Source organism: Pelobates fuscus, chromosome 3 (genome assembly GCF_036172605.1).
Source record: "Pelobates fuscus isolate aPelFus1 chromosome 3, aPelFus1.pri, whole genome shotgun sequence".
NCBI lineage: Eukaryota > Metazoa > Chordata > Amphibia > Anura > Pelobatidae > Pelobates > Pelobates fuscus.
Genome location: NC_086319.1, coordinates 302,708,023 through 302,735,608, shown reverse-complemented (window position 1 = coordinate 302,735,608; position 27,586 = coordinate 302,708,023). Strand labels below are relative to the sequence as shown.

General features: G+C 42.4%; 1 protein-coding gene across 1 annotated transcript in view; it reads right to left on the bottom strand.

Annotated features, from left to right (window-relative positions):
• Nucleotides 1-27,586, bottom strand: part of ADAMTS17 (ADAM metallopeptidase with thrombospondin type 1 motif 17) — a 294,708-nt gene that overhangs the window by 86,689 nt on the left and 180,433 nt on the right. Inside the window, exons 15-16 of the mRNA XM_063448834.1 lie at nucleotides 15,098-15,218; nucleotides 2,820-2,900 (exon numbers count right to left, since the gene is read on the bottom strand). Coding sequence (XP_063304904.1) covers nucleotides 2,820-2,900; nucleotides 15,098-15,218 — 202 coding nt within the window. The remainder of the gene's footprint in view (nucleotides 1-2,819; nucleotides 2,901-15,097; nucleotides 15,219-27,586) is intronic.

The window sequence follows — 27,586 nt, the reverse complement described above, 5'->3', positions numbered from 1 at the left end:
CAATAAAGTACTGTGCTCCTCATAACTTTAGGTTATTGTGCGCATGTTCCCTGTTCTCTATAATCCCCTCTCTCTCCTCAGTGCTCCTTTCAAATTCTCACATTCTCTTTTCTCATTTTGCAGTTTTTCCACCCTTTCCCCTGCCAAGTTCTCTTCTTTTTCAACTACCTTGAGCCCATGTGCTTCAGCAAGCATCCAAAAACTGGGATGGCTACAAGCATCAAATTACCTCCTAATATCCCTCACTTGTTCCTTAGCAAACATTGTATTTTCTTTGGCTGTTGCAGGTTTAAAAAGTCAGTGAGTTGAGCATTGTTTGTGCCCACACACATTTCTCGTGCCTTGGTAGAAGGGGATATATGAAGACTTGAGCTTCTATTTCCCTACTGCTGAACACCGAAAGGCCCTGACTGTAAGATCTTGGACCTGCTTTTAGATGCGAGAATGTGATTTCACATGCACCACCTCCAAGATCCTTCCTGTTCATCAGACTATATAGGCTCAAAATGAAAACACAACACACAATCTCTGTCCAAGGTGAAGTTGGCAGATGAGAGAATGGGACTGAGCCCCCCCAAAATAGGAATGGCTTTTCCAATTCCGTATAAATGACTCAGAATGAAGAGCTCAATGCAGCTGCTTATTACATTAAAACACTTAAGATAAGAAACAATCAGCCCACCCGGTTTGCCCTTTCCCTTACCCCGATAAAACCTTGGACAATACAGCATTCCTGATTTTTTTAAAATTCTGGATAGCAATACGCCTCTGCAGGCATTTTTCTTGACTGTTCATCTTTACCTACATTGCTGGAAACCTTAGCAATTAATTTGTATTCCTAGCACTTTCCTTTCACTAAATGTATTACTTTCAAATGACAGTAAGTGTATAATAAAACAAAACATCTTTCCTTGTTCCTTGTTTCCTGCTTCCTGCTTCAGTAAGCCTTGGTTAATGGGTCGTCTAAAAAATGGATTCCGTGACAAAGTGCTAGGATAGCTAAATTCAAATCAGTCCCGTTAGATTTAAGTTCACATTTTCTGGCCCAACAGGGCTCCATATGAAATATGCATTTTACAGGGCTACTCTGAGCAATTATTGTTCCCATAGTGGATTATTTACTTATCTCTGAACTGTATTGAATTCTAATTCAAATTGTATAATTTAGGGGGAAAAGGGCAAGGAAAAAAAAAAGAGATGGTGAGACATGGATGGGCAACCTGACCACTTATGGTTGGTTATCTTCAGCAAATTCCAACACTCTTTAGTTGGTCTTCAGGTGTATTATCCTCCATATAGCTTTAAAAGAAAACTCTAATGCCGTGTTTCCAATACATTTTTCTGCATAGAATTTGTTTTGGCATTGTGACCAAAATTCACAAAATTCATTCATTTTATGGAACGAGATGTTCCAGATCCAGACACAAACACTCCAGATTCCCACACATATACTCACCGATACAAAGATGTAAACGCTAGTTATTTTTGTTCAGTTTTCGTTTTTCTACTCAATAAAAGACCACTAAAATGAAATATTTTTTTTCTCTAAAATCTAATTTTAATAACATGTCGATTTTGTTACTATTTTGATGCAGGAGGGTGCCTTCACTGGGGTCAATGATACTCGCTCCCTATTTCCTCCTGTACCTGCCGTAGAATACTGGGAGGAAGTGACATACGATCACATCCTTCCTGCACTGTCGCAAAGAGTTACATAGTTACATAGCTGAAAAGAGACTTGCGTCCATCAAGTTCAGCCTTCCTCACATTTGTTTTTTGCTGTTGATCCAAAAGAAGGCAAAAAACTCCAGTGTGAAGCACTTCCAATTTTGCATCAAACTAGGAAAAGAAATTCCTTCTTGACCCCAGAATGGCAGTCAGATTTATCCTTGGATCAAGACGCTATTACCCTACATTGAAAAATGATATCCTTGAATATTCTGTTTTTGCAAGTATGCATCTAGTTGCAGTTTGAACATCTGTATGGACTCTAATAAAACCACATCCTTATTGTTCATACAGCAAAAAAACAACCGAGTGCAGCCCAACTCAACGGTAGTTCCCCGCACCCCCATCCAACTTACAGGGTGCCTTAAAGGAAAGTCTCTTTGCAGCAGGGCCCACTGTGATATCATGAAAATTGATGATATCTGTCCAATTTAATGTTTCTCATAGAGTGAGTAGGTGAGCGGCAATCATCATGATCCACCAATCAGATGCTTCTCGTAGAGAATCTATGCTTCTCTATTAGCTCCATTTTGCATCACCATGCTGTGTATGATGATGCCAAATATGAAGATCTTTGAAAATGAAAGATCTTAAGAAGGAAGCAGCTCTAGTAGTTGCCTGTTTGACAGCAACCAGAAGCGTGTTTTTGAACAACATCTAAACATTGTCTGTTTTTCAGGTATGGCAATTTGTCATTGCTTAAAAAAGACAGCCACTTGAGGGACTTCCGGGTTCTTAAACGACTTTTGGTGAACCTCCAGCGTCGCCGGAATCCCCATAGGAAAGCATTGAATAATGCTTTCCTATGGGAGATCCTAATGCGATCGTGGCCATTGTTGCGCATGCGCATTAGGTCTTCCCTGCCGGTAGAAGTCGGCATTGGAAGAGCGTGGGTAGAGCCTGAACCAGCAACGAGGAACATCGGTGCTGGGTTCAGGTAAGTGACTGAAGAGGCTGGGGGGAGGGGGGCACTACAGGATTCGACAGTGCCAGGAAAACAAACCCATTTAAAACCTAGTAAGTATGATGTGTAGTAAATATGTTTTATACATTTATTACACAGTGCTTGGCAACAAACAAGTAATATTTACCCAGAAAGCTGTGTGCAGGTTTATCCTCCACTACACGAATTCTTCTAGCACCAGCGGGGATCACCACAGCTTCAATATAACCTGGGAAGAAAAGTATAAACTGGAATAGACTCACAAGTGTGTAAGGTGGAACAGGAAAAAGTGCAGTGTGTACTGGAACTAGCACATTATATTAAACAGACAGTGGTGTAACTAGAAACCATGGGGCCCCAGTGCGAAAATTACACTGCCCCTTCCCCCAATGTGTCTCATTTCCTACCAGCAGCCCCTCCATGTGTCCCATTCCCCCCAAGCAGCCCCTCCATGTGTCTCATTCCTTCCCCTCTGCACCATTATATGTCTCCTTCCTCCCCAGCCCCTCCATGTGTCTCATTCCTCCCCCATCCCATCCATGTGTCTCATTCCTCCCTCCCAGCCCCTGCATGTGTCTCATTCCTCCCCCCTCAGCCCCACCAGCAGCCCCTCCATGTGTCTCATTCCTCCCCATCAGCACTTTCATGTGTCTCATTCCCCTCCAGCAGCCCCTCCATGTGTTTTATTTACCCCACAGCTCCTCCATGTGTCTCCTTCCCCCCTGCCACCCCTCTATGTGTTTCATTCCTCCCGTCAGCCCCTCCATGTGTCTCATTCCTACCCCTAGCCCCTCCATGTGTCTCATTCCACCTCCTACCCCTCCATGTGTCTCATTTCACCCCCAAGCTCCTCCATGTGTCACATTCCTCCCCTCAGCACCTCCATGTGTCCAATTCCTACCCCTCAACCCCCCCACTTGTCTCATTCCTCTCCCAGCCCTTCCATGGATCTCATCCCCCCCAGCCCCTCCATGGGTTTCATTCTTCCCACAGCCCCTCCATGTGTCTCATTCCTCCTCCCCAGATCCTCCATGTGTCTCATTCTCCCCCCAGCCCCTCCATGTGTCTCATTCCTCACTCCCAGCCCTTCCATGGATCTCATCCCCCCCAGCCCCTCCATGGGTCCTCCTCCCCAGATCCTCCATGTGTCTCATTCCTCTCCAGCAGCCCCTCCATGTGTTTTATTTACCCCACAGCTCCTCCATGTGTCTCCTTCCCCCCTGCCGCCCCTCTATGTGTTTCATTCCTCCCCTCAGCCCCTCCATGTGTCTCATTCCTACCCCAAGCCCCTCCATGTGTCACATTCCTCCCCTCAGTACCTCCATGTGTCCAATTCCTACCCCTCAACCCCCGCCACTTGTCTCATTCCTCTCCCAGTTCCTCCACGTGTCTCATTCCTCCCTCCCAGCCCTTCCATGTGTCTCATTCTCCCCCCAGCCCCTCCATGTGTCTCATTACTCACTCCCAGCCCTTCCATGGATCTCATTCCCCCCGCAGCCCCTCCATGGGTTTCATTCCTCCCCCAGCCCCTCCATGTGTCTCATTCATCCTCCCCAGATCCTCCATGTGCCTCATTCCTCCCCCCCAGATCCTCCATGTCTGCCCCCCCTCTGACCCCTCCCCCTGACATCACTCTATGTGTTTCATTCCTCCCTTCAGCTCCTCCATGTGTCTCATTCCTACCCCTAGCCCCTCCATGTGTCTCATTCCACCTTCTACCCCTCCATGTGTCTCATTTCACCCCCAAGCTCCTCCATATGTCACATTCTCCCCCCAGCCCCTCCATGTGTCTCATTCCTTACTCTCAGACCCTCCATGAATCTCATCCCCCCCCCCCCCCAGCCCCTCCATGGGTTTTATTCCTCCCCCAGCCCCTCCATGTGTCTTATTCCTCCTCCCCAGATCCTCCATGTGTCTCATTCCTCCCCCCAGATCCTCCATGTCTGACCCCCCCTCAGCCCCTCCATGTGTCTCATTACTCCTGCTAGCCCCTCCATGTGTTTCATTCCTCCCGCCAGCCCCTCCATGTGTCTCATTCCTCCCCCCCAGATCCTCCATGTCTCATCTCCCCAGCCCCTCCTTGTGTCTCATTCCACCCCAGCCCTACATGTCTCATTCCAACCCAGCCCCTACATGTGTCTCAATCCTCCCACCAAGCCTTCCATGTGTCTCATTTCTCCTACCTCACCCTCTCTATGTGTCACATTCCTCCCGCAAGCTGCTTAGCCGCAAGCCCTAGCTCCTCCAGGTGCCAAATTCACTCCCGCCCCCCAGGTGTCTTATTCACCCCCGCCCCCAGGTGTCTTATTCAACATTCACCCATCCTGGTATCTTATTCACCCCCATCCAGGTGTCTTATTCACCCCCCTCCTTTCCATGTGTCTTATTCACCCACGTCCCTCCATGTGTCTTATTCACCCCACCTCCTGCCTCTCCATGTGTCTCATCCTCATCCCCCTCCAGTAACTGCTGACGTGGCTACCTGCAGCATGAGCACTTCATGTTAGACACGTTGTCCACTACATGTAGTGACCGGCTGGAGGGGAGTACTCTGCTGTATCACAGGGATCTGTGTAAGTATACAACTGCAATGTGTTGAATAGACACTCTGAGCATCATAATCACTAGAGCTCATGGTAGTGGCAATTACAAGTTTGAAATAAACATCCCCCCAAAACACATACACTCTCTTAACCATCAATCATGGTCACCCAAAGTTGGATTGGCTAATGTGAAAGTGATCAGCGCACATATCTGAGGTTTATTCACTAAAATGGAAATAGGGCAGTATATTGTCCACATTATCAAAATTCTGGAAATTTGACAAGGGTGTAGCATATTGTAAGGCCAAATATTCTCAGCAATCCCCTAGTTTTTTCTTCCTAAATTGGCAAATATGGTCCATTTCTTATCTAAGGAAACAAGAAGTGAGTGTAAACGTAACAGATACAATGTCAAGAGTAGTGTGTAAATGTAATAGGTAGAGTGTAAAGGATTGCGTTTAGTGTGTGAATAAAAGAGTATTGTGTAAAGGGTACAAGAGATTTTCAAGGATACTGGAGATTCTCAGTGTGGAATGTAAAATTAATGTCATGGTGTGATGGAACAGGTGTGGTGTGTAATTGGAGATGACCTCTGTGCTTGTCTATTTAAAGGGCATTGTCCTTTTGCCGGATTTTTTATATTACGTTTACTTATTCCCTATTTTTAACAAATATGTCTTCATGAGGAGTAAAAATTAAAATATATGTAGATGTATTTAAAATTTAATAAGAAGAATGAAAACTATTTATTTATCCACGGATTGTTTAGCTCTATCCTGCAACTGTGCACCTCCATTGTGATTTCCTTTCCAGCCAGTGTTTTAAGCTTTACGGTCATTGAACAGAATATGTGGTGGTGGTGAAACAATGCTTCAAATTTTTTCTACTCATTTGCAATGTGGGCCTTGGCGCTGCCTGGCCTGAATTTGTGTTACCAGTTGTTAAACCATTGATATACAATACAAAGAAAATGAAACATCACATGAAAAAATATTTTATATATATATGTATATACACACACATAGTTTGGAGCATTCGATTGGATGCATTTATACAACTAGTTTGGGGTATGATTGAATGGTGAGTGTGAATAGGTGGGTGGTTGGATGATGGAGGTCGCTACTTGTTGTGTTGCATATTTGGGACTGTAATGAGAGGATAGGGGTCATAATGGGGAGGTAATGGAGAGGGTAGTGGTAATGGGGAGGATAGGGCTTCTAGAGGGGAATTGTGGATGTAGTGGGAGACTAGGAAATATTGTCAGTTGGATAGTGGTTATTATTATTATTATTATGATATTTATAGAGCGCCGTCAAATTCCGCAGCGCTTTACAATGGGTGGACGAACAGACATGTAGTTGTAACCAGACAAGTTGGACACACAGGAACAGAGGGGTTGAGGGCCCTGCTCAATGAGCTTACATGCTAGAGGGAGAGGGGTAAAATGACACAAAAGGTAAGAATAGTATTAGACTAGTGACAGTTGCAGAAGAGGAATCAGTTGGGAGCTATTAACAGTTTCATTGATACGCTTTTATGAAGAAGTGGGTTTTTAACGATTTTTTGAAGGAGTGGAGACTGGGTGAGCATCTAACGGAGGAGGGAAGCGAGTTCCACAGGAACGGTGCAGCTCTCGAGAAATCTTGAAGGCGAGCATCAGAGGTGGGAGTACGGACAGAAAATAGACGTAAGTCTTCAGCAGATCGTAAGGGCCTAGACGGGACATACTTGTGTATAAGGGAGGATAGATCAGTGGGAGCAGCATTATGTAGAGATTTGAAAGTAAGAACCAGAATTTTAAATTGAGCTCTATATTTTATAGGAAGCCAATGTAGGGACTGACAGAAGGGTGAGGCATGGGAGGTGCGGGTGGACAGGAAGATGAGCCTCGCCGCCGCATTCATTATGGACTGTAACGGCGCAAGTTGGGAGCACGTAAGACCACTGAGAAGCGGATTACAGTAGTCAAGGCGAGAAAGGACAGTGGAATGGACCAACACCTTAGTTGCATCTGGCGTTAAGTAGGGGCGGATGTGCGCAATGTTTTTGAGATGGAAATGACAGGATTTGGCGATAGATTACATGAGGCTTGAAGGAGAGGTCGGAGTCAAAGAGAACACCTAGGCAGCGAGCCTGCGTGGAGAAGCTGATGGTATATAGTGGGTTACAGGGGCTCTAGAGTGGGAAAAGGGGCTGTAGTGGGAGCATAGGGACTATTGTCAGGTGGAGAGTGGTTGTAGTGAGTTACAGGGTCTGTAGTGGGGTTATAGGTGCTCTATCATGGTAAAAGGGGCTGTAGTGGGAGGATAGGGATTATGGGGTGTATAGCGGGGTGATAAGAGTCTCTACTGGAGGTATATACTAAAGTTTATTCTCTCCTCCCTGAGGCTTACCGTGGGACAGGGAGGGGAGAATCGTGATCCTTAGTGGCCCGGTGGAAAATAGAGCATGTCTTTAAGCCCATTGGATGCAGGCAGCTCTTTCCGTCCAGAGCCAGGATAATGTTTTAGAGCATTCTATCGGTATCTCAAGTTATAGGTGAATGTCAATGTTTTATTTGATGGTGGAATTTCCACAGAGGAGAAACATCCTTTAAAGTGAACATATACAACTCCCAATGAGGTGACAAAATATGAAATCTCACTCTGTTTACTAAATTCTCACTTGTAACAGAACAACATTTAAGGAAACTGGTAAAGTGAGGCAAGAGATGGTCACGCAAAATTATAAATCAATACAATCACTGTATTACCGCCACCTTCAGCAGATTAATTTACAAACAGAAACTAAAGCCATTAAAGATGAGAAAAGAACAGAGCTGCCCACTGGATCAACCATGCAGAAGGAAATACTCGCTTATGACTCACGCCCATTTAAAAGAAGTCACACCGAGACACTAAACACTCAAGAAGCTTAATGTCAACCTGAGCAAGCCCAAAATCATTAGAAGGTTGGTTTTCGTGCCAATAATGTTTTATTCAGGGGCAGCTTGAACAAACACATGATATCACAAAGACTTAATAAACAAGCGTGTAAGTGGCGTTCAGTTTAAACACTGTAAGCATGTTGCATTTGGCAGACCTATGCTTACCTTGTTCCCCTGCCAGTCACTCTGACACATTATCATCTGTCATTCTGAGAGATGGCCTAGCAGGACGCTAGCCCCTAGGGAGTGAGGACTGTGTGATATAAAACTCAGGGACACGGGAGGGGGGGGAGCTTCAAGAGACCTAATCATGGTTTTTGCTCAGGATGACATAAGGCTGGATTATTTGACAGAAACTGCGTACACAACCAGCTCTGCGGCACATTGGGACTGCCACGAGAGGCCAGGCATGCAAAAAAAACGAGGGATGAAAACCAAAACACCGTAACACAAACCCCTCATTCCCTCACACAGAACACAGATTAACCCTTCAAGCAAAACACACACAAGGATCATTTATCAAAGTGGAGCTCCAGTTTTTCCAAAATACATATATATTATTATTTAAATTATGTTTAGCAATATTTTTGCTATACTAAACTGGAGGGAAATATACAACTTTTGATAAATCTACCTTTTTATACACATAAAAGCGAGTGTGTATACGTGTGAATTAACCCCTTCAATGCAGTCCAAAAGGCTGTAAGTTATTTGTAAATTCTACACTATAGAGTAATCCCTAATTCACAGGTTTTACTGCTTTACCTAACATCTTGTCTTTGCAATATATCCATTGAAAAAAGTGGATATATTGTTTTCTTTATGCTAAGCCCAGTTGTGCTAGATGGACATGAGCTTTATTAAAACAATATAAAATGACAAAATATGATAATTTTTAACAGACAGGAATGATATAAAAATATGTAAAGATGTATATACCGTATAAGAATATTACTCTACTAGGGGTCTCTATTTTAGACAGCAAACTCCCTTATCTTTCCTTTTGGCATGTATCCAGACCCCATACAAATATTTAATTTACCCACACATATATTCATGGGATCTTCAACAACTTTCTCACATGTTTGTATTTTATATTTTGTCACCTTTCAATAAATCCTGCACACTCTGTGACCTACATATTCCCCATGTGAAGCTCCGATGTCTGGCAATAATTTTTGAGGCCCCTCTGTCAGGGAATTAAAGTTTAGCTCCATTTTGTACTGTGCTCATGAGCTGAGTCTCTTGGTATGTCTGATTCTTTCTCTTAGACGGGAATTATGCCAGCTCGTTAACCAGGGCAGGAAGCACCACTGTCCTATTGCTAGGCCATCGTTCAGGGCAATGAAGGGGTTAATGGCACGTAAGATTTTGAGAAAACGGAGACACTCTTGTGAATAAGATTATTTCCATGGAAACATAAAACCAAACACCAAGGATAGGCAAGTAAGCCACAAGGGGGAGCCACACAGGGTTCACACTGATCTTACATGTGAAACACTTGGGAACAGTCTTTGGCTTTGTCATGACACAAGTGGAAACCTTCTTACAATGATTACTGTCAACTGGGGGACACAAACAGACATTGCACATTATTGTAACAAACAGAGGCTTCCAGAGGACATTTTAAGCACCCCCAACAGAGCTACTCACTACAGAAAAAGCTGCAAATACGCGTGGCATGTGGCAAGTAAAGATAGGAAGGAACTTAACTGCAAGTTAGCATTTCTACTGCAAATATTTGATTTATCAACATAAAATTCCCTTGCAATTTTAGTAAGTAAATTTATACATAAATATTTCTTCCGATTGGTCATTAAAGATGTTTATTTTTTATACTATTTTGGGTGAAAAACGCTACACGCTGAGAGACAGTTTTCAGGGTGATTTCTCTTTATCTAGCCCCATAATATAATGTTTTATTTTCAAATAGCATATTGCATGATATTCACAGTGCATCAATGAAATATAAACATTCAATCAGGGATACAAATAAACTCACAATTTCAATATTGTTGACCAACCCCTGCATCGAGTAGTCTAGATGGCAGCGTAGTTACATCATATGCAAGAAACTTGAAAACAACAAGGTGAACCTGCTTTTTTGCTTTATAAACCTCCTGCAATACCCCATTACGTAATACATTCCAGAATCGGTTAAAGCTGATATAATCTTGGATGAATTCTTATATAATATGATGGCGCAAACTCAATATGCAAAGAAAAAATCAACAATAAAAAAAATACATTTAAAAATCTTGAAGAATGATTTCCTGTTTGTTTTCACATGGTTTTGCCGAGTGTGTGTTTTGCATGCAACAGTTTTGGTCAGGAACTGTTCTCCATCTCTGATATATAACTCATCTTATCAAGCTCCAGGGGATTGCAAATTATAGAGCTATGGAACATCAGTGAATCACCTGAAACTCTGGTAACATGCAATGGACAGATAAAGATACTTATCTTCATAGATATTAAGATAATTATATCCAGAAAGACATCCACTGAGGCTTCTTGCAGCCAAACTTCCCTAAACTTTAGCGCCATCACTGCATGGCGTTATCACACAATGTTGGTACCATTACTTTAGGAAGTGGGGAGTAATCAGTTTTTTCTGTGTTTTTGTTTTAAAGTGGTTGAAAGGAGTTTGACAAAAAACAAGGGTCAGTGCCCATATGTCAATTACCATATCCATTGCAATTACTGTTCTGCAACATTCCCTATTAAAATGACACTGAACATTAAAGATATAATTGCCTATGTTGGATACACACTAGTTTGTATATGTGCCCCAACATCCTTTGATAAAGAGTTCTGGGCTGTGCTGACAGAGACTTTTGCTCTTCCCACCAGATTACACTCTGACACCAAGATGGGCCCCGTACTTGAGATGTAAGGACAGGCTATTTGCCTCCTTTTCCAGGTGTAGCAGACCCCGGGTAACCCGACTAGTTACCTCTGCTAATACCTTCCTTCAGCCACTCAGGAATGCTTACAACAAGCAGTCCTCCATTCCCCCCCCCCCCCCCCCCGTAACTGGACGAGACACAGCTCTGGGAGTACAACAACTTTTATTATGCGACACACGGCTTTTATGCATAACTTGCAAGGGGTCTTCCACAAAGACATACAGGGGTTTCATATTGCCCCTGGCCCAGATGACTTTATGATGGCTATAACTACAAAACCTTTTAACAGGAACAAATTACCTAGCTTCTGGTCTTGTTACAATCCATGTGGGAGGATGGCTTATTTCCAGATGATCAATATCATTCTAATCAACCAGTCAGGCAAACCCCCTGACTCTCCCAGTAGCTACAGATAAATATCCCTCATCAATACTGATGCTAAAATATTTGCTAAATGTTTGTCCCTCTTAACTCAGCGCTGCAATCCTTGATTCATCCAGACCAGGTGGGGTTCATCCATGATAGACAGGTGTACAAGAACACCGAATGTAATATAGATTTGGGCTGGCATGAGTGGACCTCTAAAACACATTTTCTGTTCCTCTCTCTGGATACAGAGAAGGCATTTGACTGAATTTAATGGAACTTTTTCTTTACACTACTGGAGCACCTTTACTTCCACTCCACTTTTATTTTGGCGGTAGCAGCTTTGTACCACTCACCTAGGTCTCAAATTCTTATTTCAAGTACGTCCCCCTCACCCTTTCCTTTGTTAATGGCACAAGGCAGGGGCGCCTTTTGTCCCCTCTCCTGTTTGCTTTATCTAATAAACACCTCCTTTCTCACATCCATCAGGCAGAGGGTATCAGAGGCTGTTCGGTCATGGGCAAGGAGTACATGGTCTCTGCTTATGCAGACGACCTTATATTCTCCATCACACAACCAGCCTCTTCCATCTCAACTATTCTCAGCGCTGCTAATTTTTCGGCCCATGCAGGATATAAGGTGAATATAGACTAATCTATTGCCCTCTCAATACACATCCCACAGGACGTGTGTAAACAGTTGTAGCAGTCCTTCCATCTGCTGTTTACCTCCTCATATATTCCCTGTCTGGGCATTAAAATAACAGCCTTGGCCTGGCCTTTATATCGCTAACTATCCCCCAATCTATGATGTCCAAAAAGAGACATAAATACTGGAACAAGTATGCCCTCTCCTGGGTGTGCAGTGTGAACAGCATCTGTGGCGAAACTAACCTCGCCACTGGGTTATGGAGAAGCCTGATTGCCAGCCTCCTGCCTCATGACTATGGACCCTCTCATCAGCCCATGCTAGACTTAAACCCCATGGCGATTTGACTGTGTTTGTGGGATCTGAGCGCTGTTTGGATATATTGAATGTGGGGGTTCTGTTCAGTATGATAGGAATTATGTATTTTTGTGTATTTTTGCTGTTGTTGTGAATAGAGACATTTTATGTACCTGGAGATAGTTGGCTTACCACACCCAGTTAAGCCAATTATCTCCAGGATAGAGGACTCTGTGGAACTGGTTTTGGCTGAAAAGCCATGCTTCAGTGGTCACAAAGGACTTCGACCTAACTTTTAAACCAATGGAAGGAATTGTCTGATTCTTGGATATGTGTGTATTTGGAGTATGCTGAATCTGAAAATGTAAGTGTGTATGTGAATGTGATGTATACTTTTAAAGTTATGAATATTGTGTAAAACTGTATTTTCCTGCCTGTGATAATTACGTTAGCCCATTGTGTTCAGTAATTGTATCACAGGCAGAGGGGAGGATTTCTGCTGTTATGAATGGGGGTGTTTAGTTGTGTTGTAATGTATTCATTGGTTTGTTCTTCAAAACCCTGTGGGCGGTACTATGTTTGTAAAATGGGCATAAAAGCAGAGTGTTTGATTAAAAGCTCAGTTCTACTTCACCCTCCATTTGGAGTGCCATCTCTTATTGGGGGAATCTGCTACAAGGGATTGCTATGCTCTGCATATTCCCTTGCTATAATCACTCCTAAGCTCTTGTAAGAGCTTGTTCCTGCTTCGCTCTGAAGGAGTCTACGGTGGTTATGGTGTCTGCTGGAGTGCTGGAAACCCTCAGGAAGCGCTAGGAGCATCCTTCAACGGAGCTACCCAGTCGGGGTGCCCGTCAATCCGTTACAGCATCAAGATAAATATCATGCCTAGACTGCTCTATCTACCCTCTCGGTCCCAGTGGCTAGCTCTGACCTGCAGTCTCTTTAGACAACAATTGATCATTTTGTCTGACAGCACTGGAGGCCCAGGGTGGCAAGAACAGTTCTCTACAGACCAAAACTAAAAGGTGAACAGGGCTTACGTAGCTTTAGCTCCTATTATGCTGCACAGGTACAGGTCTGGCTTTCCCCTACCATCACTTTCCCCAATTTGTTACTGAAAGACACATTACTGCGAGTATTATTGCTGTGGAGCTCTGTTATACACTCAGAAAAATAATACAATAAGGAGCTCTAAGAAAAGAAGGACAGAGGGATTTGGGCCCAAAATGGAGAATGTGTCGGGTGCTGTATCCAACTGACATTCACAATGGATGTACACAGATCATCATGTGACCGCTGCTTCTAATTGCCATTTGCAGGCACACATTTGCCAACATGTGACAGAAGAAGGACTACTATAGGCACCCAGATCACTGACAGACGCTAGAGGCGCTTCCGCGATTCTCACCGTGAAAATCACAGTGAGAAGACGCTGGACATCCATAGGAAAGCGCTGACGTCGGCAAGGAGAGGAGAGGTCACCAGCGCCGGGGGAGCCCGACGCTGGAGAAAGGTAAGTGGCCGAAGGAGTTTTAACCTCTTCAGCCCAGCGGGAGGGGGTCCCTGAGGGTGGGGGCACCCTCAGGGCACTATAGTGCCAGGAAAACAAGTTTGTTTTCCTGGCACTATAGTGGTCTTTTAATGATTTTATCAATGTTATTAAGTCAAGCAACTAGCCTAGTCCACCTGATCCTAAAATGTGTTGCTTTTACTGCTAACCATGTATATCTAATAACTTTTATAAAAAGCCATGACTAAGGACACTATAGAAATATATAAATGGCGATAATAATAATAATGAAAAAATTTAAAATATGTGCAACTGTATGTGATTATATGCTGTAAGTGTAAAAACCCTGTTATCATGTTTACTGGTTATTATTATTATTATTGCCATTTATATAGCGCCAACAGATTCCGTAGCGCTTTACAATATATTGAGAGGGGGGGGATGTAACAATAAATAAGACAATTACAAGAAAACTTACAGGAATAATAGGTTGAAGAGGACCCTGCTCAAATGAGCTTACAGTCTATAGGAAGTGGGGTATTAGAAACATTAGGATAGGAAATATCAAGTAGGAGTGAAGCAGAGCTGGAGGAGAGAGCAAAGCACTATCCCATAGGGACAGGTATGTAAGGGAGAGATTACTCTGGGAGGCCATACGCTTTCCTGAAGAGATGGGATTTAAGGCCCTTCTTAAATGATTGAAGACTAGGGGAGAGTCTGATGGCAGTAGGCAAGTTATTCCATAGGAGAGGAGCCGCCCGTGAGAAGTCCTGCAAGCGTGAGTTGGCCGTACGGGTGCGAGCAGCGGTCAGGAGGTGGTCGCGGGCAGAGCGGAGGGTACGAGGAGGGGCATACCTCTGGATCAGTGAAGAGATATAAGAGGGGCTGGAATTGTTCAGTGCTTTAAATGTATGGGTTAGCACTTTGAATTGACTCCTATAGGATACAGGGAGCCAATGTAAGGACTGGCAGAGGGGCGAGGTGTGAGAGGACCGACTGGATAGGAAAATCAGTCTAGCTGCAGCATTCATTACAGACTGTAGCGGGGCAGTACGGCTTTTGGGGAGACCAATCAGGAGAGGGTTACAGTAATCCATGCGGTGATTGTTTTAGTCTTCAGTGAAACCTGAAAAGGAGGAAATTACAACAACTCTGGTACATAAAATCTTCATTCTTTTTAATGGATAACATCCAGTTAGAAGGCCATCAGTTGAGGATACTCACCCATTCCCTTTGTATGGTTAAAGTCACCTTTCACAACTTTACAGGTTTTGCCATCTCCGCTACAGACCCCACAACGATCTTCCTTAGCAGCTGAGCCAATGATCCCATCACATCCGATTTTCTAAATGAAGGGCAAAAACAATAGTTATGCCTTTTACTTTGTTCAGGAGGAAGGAATTATGAGACTATAAAGGGAACTAAGTAACATGCTAAAGATGTTTGGGTCAGGCAGGATGTGTGGAAGGCACACTGACCCAGAACACTACGATAATTACAATGTTTTCTTGTAGTAGATATCAAAATGGATTCAGGTGCCATACAATGCAGTCTGGACTTTAAATTAAATTGGGGGCAAGACTTTGCGTTATTGTTGGAACAGGAACGTATTTTAACAACAAGAAGAGCAGCTGGATGCTTATAGGCACCTTTCTTCAAAGGGCACCAACTGTGTAAGAATACATTTATTTTTATACCTTTCTACATGTTGTAAGGGAGGGGTGTACTCTATTGCATGTCCTCCAAAATCGCAATGCAATGCAAGATCTGGGGGTTTTGGAGGGAGGTACAGGCACTTGAAATTTTAATTTGGCCCTGTTTGGGACTGACCCAAAGTCTGTGGGTTTTACCACAATCTAATATTGACTGGACAGATTCTCAGGGCTTCATAATCTGCAGCTGACTCACATAGTCTGACTTTGGTAACAGGGCATTTTGTTAGTTTTGCATGGCACTGGGAAATGCTCATTTTCAAAGTTAGAGCATGGTACTTAACTGATATATTTAAACAAAAGAATACATTTTTTTTCTTGCTATTCTAACCTGACAGCACAATTAATAATAATAGTTAGCTGGAGCCATGTGGTACATCACTTTTTTTGTTTCTTCTAATGATGCAATCTGTCACCTGGGAAAGTGCCAACAGATAGCTAGCTCTCCAACTATGGAACTAGAATTCCCATGATGCTTCCCAAGAAAAACAAAATAGATGATCTAGCATTAGCAACAGCTGAAGGGTTACCTGTTATTTTATTATTATTATTATTGCCATTTATATAGCGCCAACAGATTCCGTAGCGCTTTACAATATTATGAGAGGGGATTTAACTATAAATAGGACAATTACAAATAAACTTACAGGAACAATAGGTTGAAGAGGACCCTGCTCAATCGAGCTTACATTCTATAGGAGGTGGGGTGTAAAACACATTAGGACAGGAATTTGCAATCAAATAAGGTGGGCTGCCCTTTAGGAGAGGGCAAGAGACAGGTATGTGAGGTAGGGGTTAGTCTTGGAGGCCATAAGCTTTCCTAAAGAGATGGGTTTTAAGGCACTTCTCAAAAGATGCAAGACTAGGGGAGAGTCTGATGGCAGTAGGCAGGCTATTCCATAGGAAGGGAGCCGCCCGCGAGAAGTCCTGCAAGCGCGAGTTGGCCGTACGAGTGCGGACAACGGACAGGAGGTGGTCACGGGCAGAGCGGAGAGACCGAGAAGGGACATACCTATGGATCTGTGAGGAGATATAAGAGGGGCTAGAGTTGTTCAGTGCTTTATAGGTGTGAGTTAGTACCTTGAATTGACTCCTATAGCATACAGGAAGCCAATGTAAGGACTGGCAGAGGGGTGAGAGAAACGACTAGAGAGGAAAATCAATCTAGCAGCAGCGTTCATTACAGACTGTAGGGGTGCAGTACGGCTATTGGGAAGACCAATCAGGAGAGGTTCCAACCTGTTGGCAACTACAGGTGTGAACTGTTACAAGGTTAACTTGAGGGTAAGCCTCTCCAGCTAGCATTCTAAAGAATGTATGAATACTATATAAGATAGTATACTGTATACGATATATTAAACAGAATATGGACTGGAAATCCATCAGACTGTAACATTTTAAAGTTCTGTTTTCCATGTATACAATATACAGGTCTTATGTGTATTGTTTTGGTTTTCATACCTTGTGTCACTCCATAATCCCTAGGGTAAAACACGTTTTCAATGGACTGTTGTTTTATCCAGTTCCTGATAACTGCATATCTTAAGGTTCATTTTGACATACGGTATGTAGTTGGATTGCCAGAGGAAGTCTAATTCTAATCACAGCTAAGGTCTGTCTTCTATTGACTGCTCTAATATCAGCAGTTGCTTGTCCTACGTCTCTTATTTATTGATAAGTGACAGTAATTGTAAACATTAAAACTATTAATACCCATATTACATGACGCAATGTGAATCTTGCATGACGCAATGCCATTTCTTCAACTGTCGGGACAATGAATAAGGAACCCCTGTAAATTATTTTGGCATCTTAAGCTGCTATGAAAATCAGCATCACTAGTTCCCATATTGGAATGATCTAGTTTCCTTCACTCTTAATGGTAAGGGAATGTTGAAGTAAATGCTATTTTTCTATCTCGGTTAGATAGATGAAGAGATGGACGGATGGATGGTAGTCATTTTAATTTCCCAGTGTTCTGATTTACTTTGGCAGCTGAAAATGAGATCAACTCATGCATTAGTCTTAACTGCTTTTATTTATATTGAGGCAGAAACACAAATTGAACAGCAGGTCAAATAATTAGTCTCAAGGATAGTTTAAAAAAAAATCTAAAATATCTAATCTATATTTTGTGTATTCAGTTAAAGAAGACAAATAATTGCTCTCCTTTCTCATATCTAGTCAGCCACAACATTAAAACCATTATATCATTACAAAGGCAGCTGTCAAGGAGTTTGATATATTAGGCAGCAAGTGAACAGTCAGTTCTTGAATTTCATTGGTTGACTGTTGAATATGTTGGAAGCATGAAAATGTAAAAATGGGCAAGTAAAGGTTAGACAATGATGGCTAGATGACTATACAAGCTATACCAGCTATAATCCCTGTTCCTGGGATTGCTCTTTGGATTACTATACTGGCTATAATCACTAGCTCTTATAAGAGCTACACAGCCAGACCTGCTATATTCTCTGGCGGAGGAGAGGTCCACACACTGGAAGCTAGATCCTTGTCTTAGGTCCAGGGTGGGTGGAGGACAGCGAGACCCCAGCCAAGCTGCGGCGGGTAAGGGGTTACGGTACTTATGGTGTGCGATGCTTATAGTACTCAAGGCAACTAGGAAGCAGCGATTGGTGGAGGCACCCAGTTGGGGTGCCAGGCGGTCCGTCACAATGGCATTGGCCACTTTCAGTAGGATAATGCACCTTCCCACACTGCAAATATTGTTCAGAAATTGTTTGAGGAACATGAGAAAGAGTTCAAGGTGTTACCTTGGCCTCCAAATTCCCCAGATCCCAATCTGATTGAGCAACTGTGCTGGAACAACAAATCCAATCCATGGAGGCCCCACCTTGCAGGAGATCTGCTGTCTGTCTTAGTGACAGATGCCACAGGACATGTTCAGAGGTCTTGTAGAGTCCATGCCTCTGCACATCAGAGCTCTTTTGGCAGCACGAGGAGGACCTACACGATATTAGGCAGGTGATTTTAATGTTGTGGTGGATCTGTGTATATAAGAAAAAAAAATTGCCTGCACAGTTCCACAAAGTGTTAAATGTCTGGGAACAGTTTGTGTGTGTGAATGTCTGTATCTGTGTGTATGTATGTCTGTATCTGTGTGTGTGTGAATGTCTGTCTGTATCTGTATGTATGTGTGTGAATGTGTATCTGTATGTGTATCTGTTTGTATGTATGGGTATCTGTATGTCTGTATGTGTATCTGTTTGCATGTGTGTCAGTGTATGCCCCTATGTATCTGTATGCGTCAGTTTCTATCTGTATGCGTGTCATTCTGTGTATCTGAATGTTACTGTTAATCCAAGCGGCAAATTAACAGAGCAGGCTGCACAGCTCCTCGCTTTACTACCTGACTCCTTTGGAAAACGTTCACCAATTAGATTGTGGGCTGCAGGCAGCAATGTCACATAACAAGGTAGTAACTTTCTGCATTTACTGCCACATGCTGGTGAACCGGCGATGGATGGGAGGATGCCTGGAGCAGAATTAGAGTTTCATGGACAGAGATGAAAGAAGGCCTGGAGAAGGAAGATGATTCAGGTTGGAGAAAATCTGATGTGGAGAAGAATATGGGATAGTTGATGAGAAGGGTGATCTGTAATGAAGGGGTGACATCTTAAGGAACATTGAATGGAGACATATGTAATGGAAGAGCAGATAGATGTGTAGTGGAGGGGTAGAGAGGTGTGTAGCGGAGGGGCCGAGAGGTGTGTGATGGAGGGGCATAGAGCTGTGTGATGAAGGGGCATAGAGCTGTGTGATGGAAGGGCATAGAGCTGTGTGATGGAGGGGCATAGAGCTGTGTGAAGGAGGGGCAGGGAACTGTGTAGTGGAGGGGCAGAGAGCTGTGTAGTGGAGGGGCAGAAAGCTGTGTGATGGAGGGGCATAGAGCTGTGTGATGGAGGGGCATAGAGCTGTGTGATGGAGGGGCAGGGAACTGTGTGATGGAGGGGCAGGGAGCTGTGTAGTGGAGGGGCAGAGAGCTGTGTAGCGGAGGGGCCGAGAGGTGTGTGATGGAGGGGCATAGAGCTGTGTGATGAAGGGGCATAGAGCTGTGTGATGGAGGGGCATAGAGCTGTGTGATGGAGGGGCATAGAGCTGTGTGATGGAGGGGCAGGGAACTGTGTGATGGAGGGGCAGGGAGCTGTGTAGTGGAGGGGCAGAGAGCTGTGTAGTGGAGGGGCATAGAGCTGTGTGATGGAGGGGCATAGAGCTGTGTGATGGAGGGGCAGAGAGCTGTCTGATGGAGGGGCAGGGAACTGTGTGATGGAGGGGCAGAGAGCTGTGTAGTGGAGGGGCAGAGAGCTGTGTGATGGAGGGGCATAGAGCTGTCTGATGGAGGAGTAGAGAGATGTGTAGTGGAGGGGCAGAGATCTGTGTAATCGACTGGGAGAATTTGACAAAAGGCAAGAGGTGTGATGGTGATTTAAACAGGATTTTTAATATTAGAGCAACTTGTGAAGGCAGAACAGAGAGGATGTTTGTAATAGAGAAGCCTGGAAAGGTAGGGAAAAAGAAGAGCTCTACTATGAGATAGGGGTAAAATAGTTGGAGGAGCTGCTTGTGGAATGTAGTGATGTGTGGTAATAGGTTTACATAACAAGTGAGTGGGTTGGGGTGGAAATGGTTAGTAACAGTAATAGGTGTAAATGTACATAACTTATTTGTGAATGGATCATGGAAGAGTTCGCTGGTGTGGATAAATGGCGGGGAAGTAGTGACTGGTTTGTAAATGGGTGGTGGGAGAGAACTGGCTGGTGTGTGTATGCATGTGGGGTATAAGTGGTAGTGTGTGGATGGGTGGTAGGATAGAAGTGGGTGGTGGGGAAGATGTGACATGTATGTAGTGTTTCTGAGTGTTGAGATAGTGCAGTGATGTAATGTGAATGAGTAGTTGGAGGAGCAGTGACTGGTCTGTGGATCGTTTGTAGGAGGACTAGTGGCTAGAGTGTGGGATTCTTTGAAAGTTAAGAAGGATAAGAATCTTAGAGGCAAAGCCAAGTGCTTGGGAAGAAACATTATCTGAGAAGAAAGTTATAAGTAAAAGGGAGATCTGAGAAGGAAATGGAAGAGAAATTTAATGAACAAATATATTCAACAAACATTTAAAGATAAGATGAATTGTTTCTGGTGTCTATATTGGTCAAAGCAGAAACTGTCAAAAATTGAAAAAAAACTAAAACATTTTTCACAGGCATGTTGCCTGAACAGCTTGCAATCTTGATGTTTATCTAATCGCTTTGTTTTGGGAGATTAACAAGAATGTGAAGTTTTAAATGGCAGAAGGTATTGGATGAGGGGCGCTGTGAATATTTCTTTGTACAGGGCACCTAAAGGTCTAAGGCCGGCACTGTTTGCATGGATGACATCACTATCTGTACAGTACGGGATTCTAAATCACAATCTTTCTGTTGAAGTAACGGGTAGCTCACGTAATAGATTTATATATATTTTTCTTCTTACCTCTACATATATGCATAAATAAAACTAGCATTAAAAGGGAATATTTTGTCAAAATAACATATGAGGTAGCGCAAAGTAAATTAAAGATAAGTTTATGATTTCAAGCTCAGTGAATAGTAATCGGTTCCATATGGCAGCTGTCAGTGCAACATAAAGAAAAGCGGGGAAAAGGAGATGAAAATATCAATTTCTAAGAAATTGTATTCATATTAAATCCTTCTGTTGGGAGCTGGAGTTTTTATCAACCTTTTAGCAACAAATATAGAGCAGGTCGCTGTTATAGAATTGCTCAATTGTAGTTACAGGAAGGATTATAAATTATTTAATTATCTGAGCGATAATTCCCATGCATTTATATAGCAAAAAATACAGATTTTGGAGTGTGTTAAAAGAAGTTCCAGTCCACATGTAGCTCAAGAGTCATACTGGTGGCAAATCCCTGTATAAATTACGATGTTACAGGATTGACTTCGTATGCAAATATATTTCTTTCTAGTGCAGCTAGTCATTTATAAATTAAATCAAGCAGGACGCTTGACAGAAAGGTCACACTTCTACATACAATACATAGTCACTGATCTTTTCACGCACTAGAAACGTGCCATCGCCACTGTTCGGATTATGTGAATAACAGAGAAAAAAAAAGGGACTCATTTCAAAATACCATTAAATTTGGTTTGCTTGACCACAGCTTCATTAAACCGTTTGTAAATAAGAGGCCCTTAAAATAGAAGCAAGGCACAGGGCGGTGTTCCCCAGCTGTAAGTTTTTCAGGACTTATGGTTAAAAAGCATTCTTTAACCCCTTAAGGACCAAACTTCTGGAATAAAAGGGAATCATGACATGTCACACATGTCATGTGTCCTTAAGGGGCTAAAGGACTACTATAGGCACTCAGACCACTTTAGCTTAATGAAGTAGTCTGGGTGCCTGGTCCAGCTAGGGTTAACCCTTTTTTCTATAAACATAGCAGTTTCAGAGAAACTGCTATGTTTATATTTGGGTTAATCCAGCCCCTAGTGGCTGTCTCACTGACAGCCGCTAGAGGCGCTTGCGTGCTTCTCACTGTGAAAATCACAGTGAGAAGACGCCAGCGTCCATAGGAAAGCATTGTAAATGCTTTCCTATGAGACTGGCTGAATGCGCGCGTCAGCCGAAGAGGAGGAGAGCTCCCCGCCTGGCGCTGGAGAAAGAGGTAAGTTTAACCCCTTCCTCTCCATCCAGCCCGGCGAGAGGGGGACCCTGAGGGTGGGGGCACCCTCAGGGCACTATAGTGCCAGGAAAACAAGTATGTTTTCCTGGCACTATAGTGGTCATTTAAAGAACCATGACCACTTCAGTCTTTATTGGGGAACAATGCTTGAGTGTGCCTAGAATCATAACCTCTACAGCATGGCGTAGTGATTTTTTTTTTCTTTTGTCAAACCATTTCGGAGCAGTTTGACAAAAACTGAGGCTCTCCCTGGCACTCACAGACCGCCCCTCTGAGATATGGGTCACTTGTGTAACAGCACCAGAGACAATTGGCAGCATAAACACTGCACTGAGCTCTAAGTGAATATGTTGTTTAAAGTGTCTATGCTGTTCAGACTGCTCTGCTAACATTTAGGGCTGGGCTGTACTTGCCTTTAATGTGTTGTGGACTGAAACTCTTCTGACTCTCAGCAATAATTTGTACCTCTCAACTATTACTCTTAGCTCTCTAACCCTAAGTCCTTCATAACCATTAACACTTCCCAATTCAAACCGAACTGAAGGTACCTCAACCTAAGCCCACAACCCAAAACAACATAACCCAAACCATATCTTAACATTTTAATGGTGTCCTGTTTTGAATCTGTTTAATTATGCTCCATTTATACAAATGCAGCATCATTAGAATGTTTTAAACGTACATTGAGCATAAGAGGCATATTAAGATGATTTCTAGGCTACCATATTCAATGTCAGTACAAGGCAAACGTACATATTTTTTGACAGCTTATTATTCACAGACCATGAATTCACTAAACTGTGCATTTTGTGGCCCTGACTATAAAATTAAACATTTTGGAACAAAATAGTTGAATTAGAAAACTGTGAAATGTTGCTATATTTCCAGATAGGCTATTTTTATACATAAAAAAACTATCCTGGGTACATTCTTCACAATTCTCAGTTTAGTGAATAACCCTGATGGACTAAGTATAGTTTTTAATGGGTATGAATGAGACCCATAATACATTAGGGTTTCAACTGTACAATAATGGAAAAAAATATTACACATTATGTGACTTCACAGTAAGTTTAGATTTGTTTGCTACCATATGCATCCTTTGGCCAATAGGAGGTTAAAAAATATGGCAGCGTGGGAGCAATATCAGCAATTAAGCAAAACATTATCAGCTTTGTTACTGGGGATTTTACAGCAAACAAGGTCAGCGATCCTACCCAAATCAAGTCAGAAAGATCTCTGTAAGTTGACGTAGTTCGTAATGTCTCCCACATGTTTCTGTATTAAACGGTCTCACTGGGTGATTTACCCTTATGGAAGCCAGATGTTACACTAGGGAGTCATTCTCCATTGTGAGGGATTAATAATAATATGAGACACTCTGCTAACGAGCACTTTAGAGTTTTGAAGGGGCTGTCGTTCCAGAACGGGTCATAATGGAATAGTCGTTATGCTTATGTATGCATGTGTATATATATATATACGTACACATGTATGTATACACACACACACAAAAATATATAGATACATACAAGCACATATATACAAACTATTATGCAACATATTGATAGCAGGGATGTAGAAACAAACTATACCACTGATTATCTTACAGGTTTATTTACTGAAGTGAAAATTCAAAGTGAATTTCAAATTATAGGCCAAAGTAAACAAGCTTGAAGCACAGCTGACTTAGCTATTTTGGACTTAAAGGGACACTATCACCAGAACATCTAAATGTAAGTTGTTCTGGTGTCTACATCCAGTCTTTGAAGGATTTTTAGGGTAACCATGCCTTTTCGGAGAAAAAGCAGTGTTTATATTACTGCCTAGTAACACTTCCAGTGGCAGTCACCTTAGATGGCCATTTTGCGGTGCTTCCTGGGTCAGTGCTGCACAGTGTGTAGCACTGACGTTCAGTGTCTTCATACTCTGAATGGAGACGCTAAACGCTCCCTATACAGATGCATTGATTCAATACAGCTCTATGACGAGATTTATTTATAAAATATTTTACCAGGAAGGATACTTTGAAATTTCTAATTTGTGAAGAAACATTTCCTGGTAGTACACTATAGTAATAGAAAGGAGGATAATCCTGATTTGCGCAATAGCCATCCAATGTTTTCCAATGGGAAAGCATTGGATTGGCTGAGATTGTCAAATTTGATTATCTCAGCCAAGGAGTCGGAGTGCGGTGCTGGAAATAAGGTAAGTAAAAACACTTTGTTGAGGGGAGCAGGCGGCCACCTAAAGAGTGCTTTTACATATTTGTATTCACAACACTATAGACTTCCTTTAGATTTGAATTCACTTCACACATTGTATTCTTACTATAATAAATAACAGTGAACATCTATCTTCTGTCTTCACCTTGAAACCAGGAAAATGGCTCACATATAACATCCTGACTGCAATATAAACCAACTTTCAACTTAAAGAGATTCTATAGTGCCAGGAAAACCTATAGTGCCACACTCCCTTCCACGGCACTGAAGGGGTTAAAACCCCTTTCAGGCACTTACCTGAATACAGCACCAATGTCCCTTGGTGCTGGATTAGGCTCCGCTGAGACCTAATGCACATGGCCGTGCTTGCATTAGGATTTAACCATAGGAAAGCATTAATACATGCTTTCTATGGGGAAACAGCTGACGTCAGATAACAGACCAAAGGTCCATTTAAATTCAGGAAATCCCTCTAGTGGCTGCCTGGTAGACAGCCACTAGAGGTGAAGTTAACCTCAGAGGTAATTATTGCAGTTTCTCAGAAACGGCAATAATTATCACTGCAGGGTTAAGGGACATGGGACATTGCACCCAGACCACTTCAATGAGCTGAAGTGATCTGGGTGCCTACAGTGTCCCTTTAACTTGAACGTCAATTAAATTGCACAAAAACAGCAAACAATTTAACAATGAAAACTCATAAAGGAGTTTTATTTTTTAAGAGTATTTTTGGTGGCAACATCAACTTACTACTTTTAGATTAGTACAGAATGCAAGATTGCAAGAGTACAGTCTGGCATTCCATGCAAATTCAAAATATTCTGTGATTCCCAGGGCATGGCCTGTAACAGTATGTTGCCCCGGGTAACCACTTCAGCAGCACTGATGGAAGTAAAAGGGACAGTAGATTTTTAATTCTTCTGGACCATTTCTGTGATTTGCAATTCATCATAATCCTTCTCCTACACAATCTCTAGGATATGGCACTCTTCTACTACATGATGGTATTTACATATTAATGCTCTATAGTACGATCAAATGGAATGGTAACTGATAGCAAGATACTGAAGCACACTGAAATTTACTGCATGCAAAGGCACTTTTGGTCCTCTGTTGTTGAGGAACTACAACCTTCATGGTACTTTTGAGGGTTTTTTCCGAAGTGAGATTTATTTATCTACACATGGATACATTTAGTGAAAAGATACAGATATATTTTATGGCGTGAAAATAACATGGCAAGTTGTTAGGAAAGGCAGATCGTAAGAATGGAGTTGGGTATCCCTTTCCAAACTAATTTCTGTTTATTACAACTTGTAGATTGTACAAGCACTGAACTCAACATTTCTTGCTTTAGCAGCTGTTCTCAGACAGTAATTTGCTTTTAAGCAAATTTGTGTCTGATACTATTAAGAAAAAATCTGATTGGAGAAGGCTGGATCTCAAACACACAGATCTTTGTGTCTTTTTAAACCACATTCTGTCATTGCTGAGAAAAAGCTGCCTTTTGTTTATAATAATAAAGTATTTCTTTTCAAGGTTAACTTGCACATTTAAGGATGAGATTAATAGACAAATACAGGTATTTTGTGAGTTTTGAGAACTATAGTGGATCTGCTCTTGGCTGTGCTCTAGAATTGTAATCCTCCAGACTCACATGTCAGAAATTAGATTTTAGCCTCGTCATTTGGCAAGAACACACTGGCTATTTTGTAACATCATGTTTTCCCGTATTTTCCTAAATAGCACATTGTGCATCGTTTCTGGTTTTTCCCTTGTAATAATAAAACTTAAAGTAAGCAAACTAACAGTTCTAATGCATACTCATCTTGACCCCAAACTAAAATATAGATGTGATTTCGATATTTCAGTTTCAGTGGTAAGAAACGATATGAATTCTTAATGAGAACAAGACTAAATCAATAATCTTTCACGGACAGCACTGAGGCAGAAGGCGCTAAATTAGCAGCTATTTGGGCCATTCCAATAGAGATCCAAACTCTTCACAGAATAAATTGCCACTGATATAGAAATATATATACACCTCGAAACAGAAATCAATAAAAGATTGTGTGTGTATATATATATATAGATTTATTTATTTATATTTTGCAGTCTTCGTTTGTTGATTTCTGTTTCGAGGCTTCACCTGGATGACTAAAGAGGCACAAACTTGGGAACTGGGTTTTCCAGACTGTGGATACTGTTCTGCAAATTTCAGTTTGTGTTGAGAAAGCTACTTGTCATTTGTGCTGAGCCCTGTTTAGCAAGTGTCTCCAACAAGTCAGCAAGAAATAGTCTGGCTGTCCATTAGGAGCCAGAATCGGGATGCCAATCTGACTTCAGTAAGATGCTTTCAACAATGAGAGCAGGCTGTGAACATTAAAATGTTAAGTTTATATTGCACCAGAATATTTAAAGGAATAGTGAAGGTAAAAATGTGTAAATTCTACGAAAGTCTGCATTTAATCACATGAAAGTCATTAATAATTTAAATTAATAATGACACTCCAAATGTCAATGTGTTGCATAGCTGGAAGCAGAGTTTCTTTACAGTTGCTCTATTTTGGAGGTCCGTGACTTCATGGGGTCTTATGCCATGTAAAGGGCGGTGGAATACAAAAGATTACGCACTTCACCCAAAGACAACTTGGGAAGGAGTCTCCCGTTTAGACTACAGTGGGCAAAACGTAAGGAAAACTGACACAAGGATATGGTGGAGGATTCGTTGAGTTTAAAGTGGACCAGCTGTAGAAAGTAAACAGTGAATTATACGGCTGCACTTTAGTTATTTTCCGACCAAACACTAGAACTATCAAAATGTATGATCTGAGAGGATTTGGTTTTGATTGTTGGTGACATGGTGGTTCCTGTAGCCCCATGTAGCTAGAGCGCAGCTAAGCGGAAAAAGGCCTTGACAGGGGTTAGGAGGCGGGCTTAGGAGGAAGTAAGCGAGGGTTGGAATTATGGGTAAGTGGGATTGGCTATTTAAATGAGCAGCCATTTTAGGTGAGTCATTCTAACTTCCTACCTGGTCGAGTTTGTGTTCGCCTCGGGGAGCGCGGACTTTGCTTGGTCG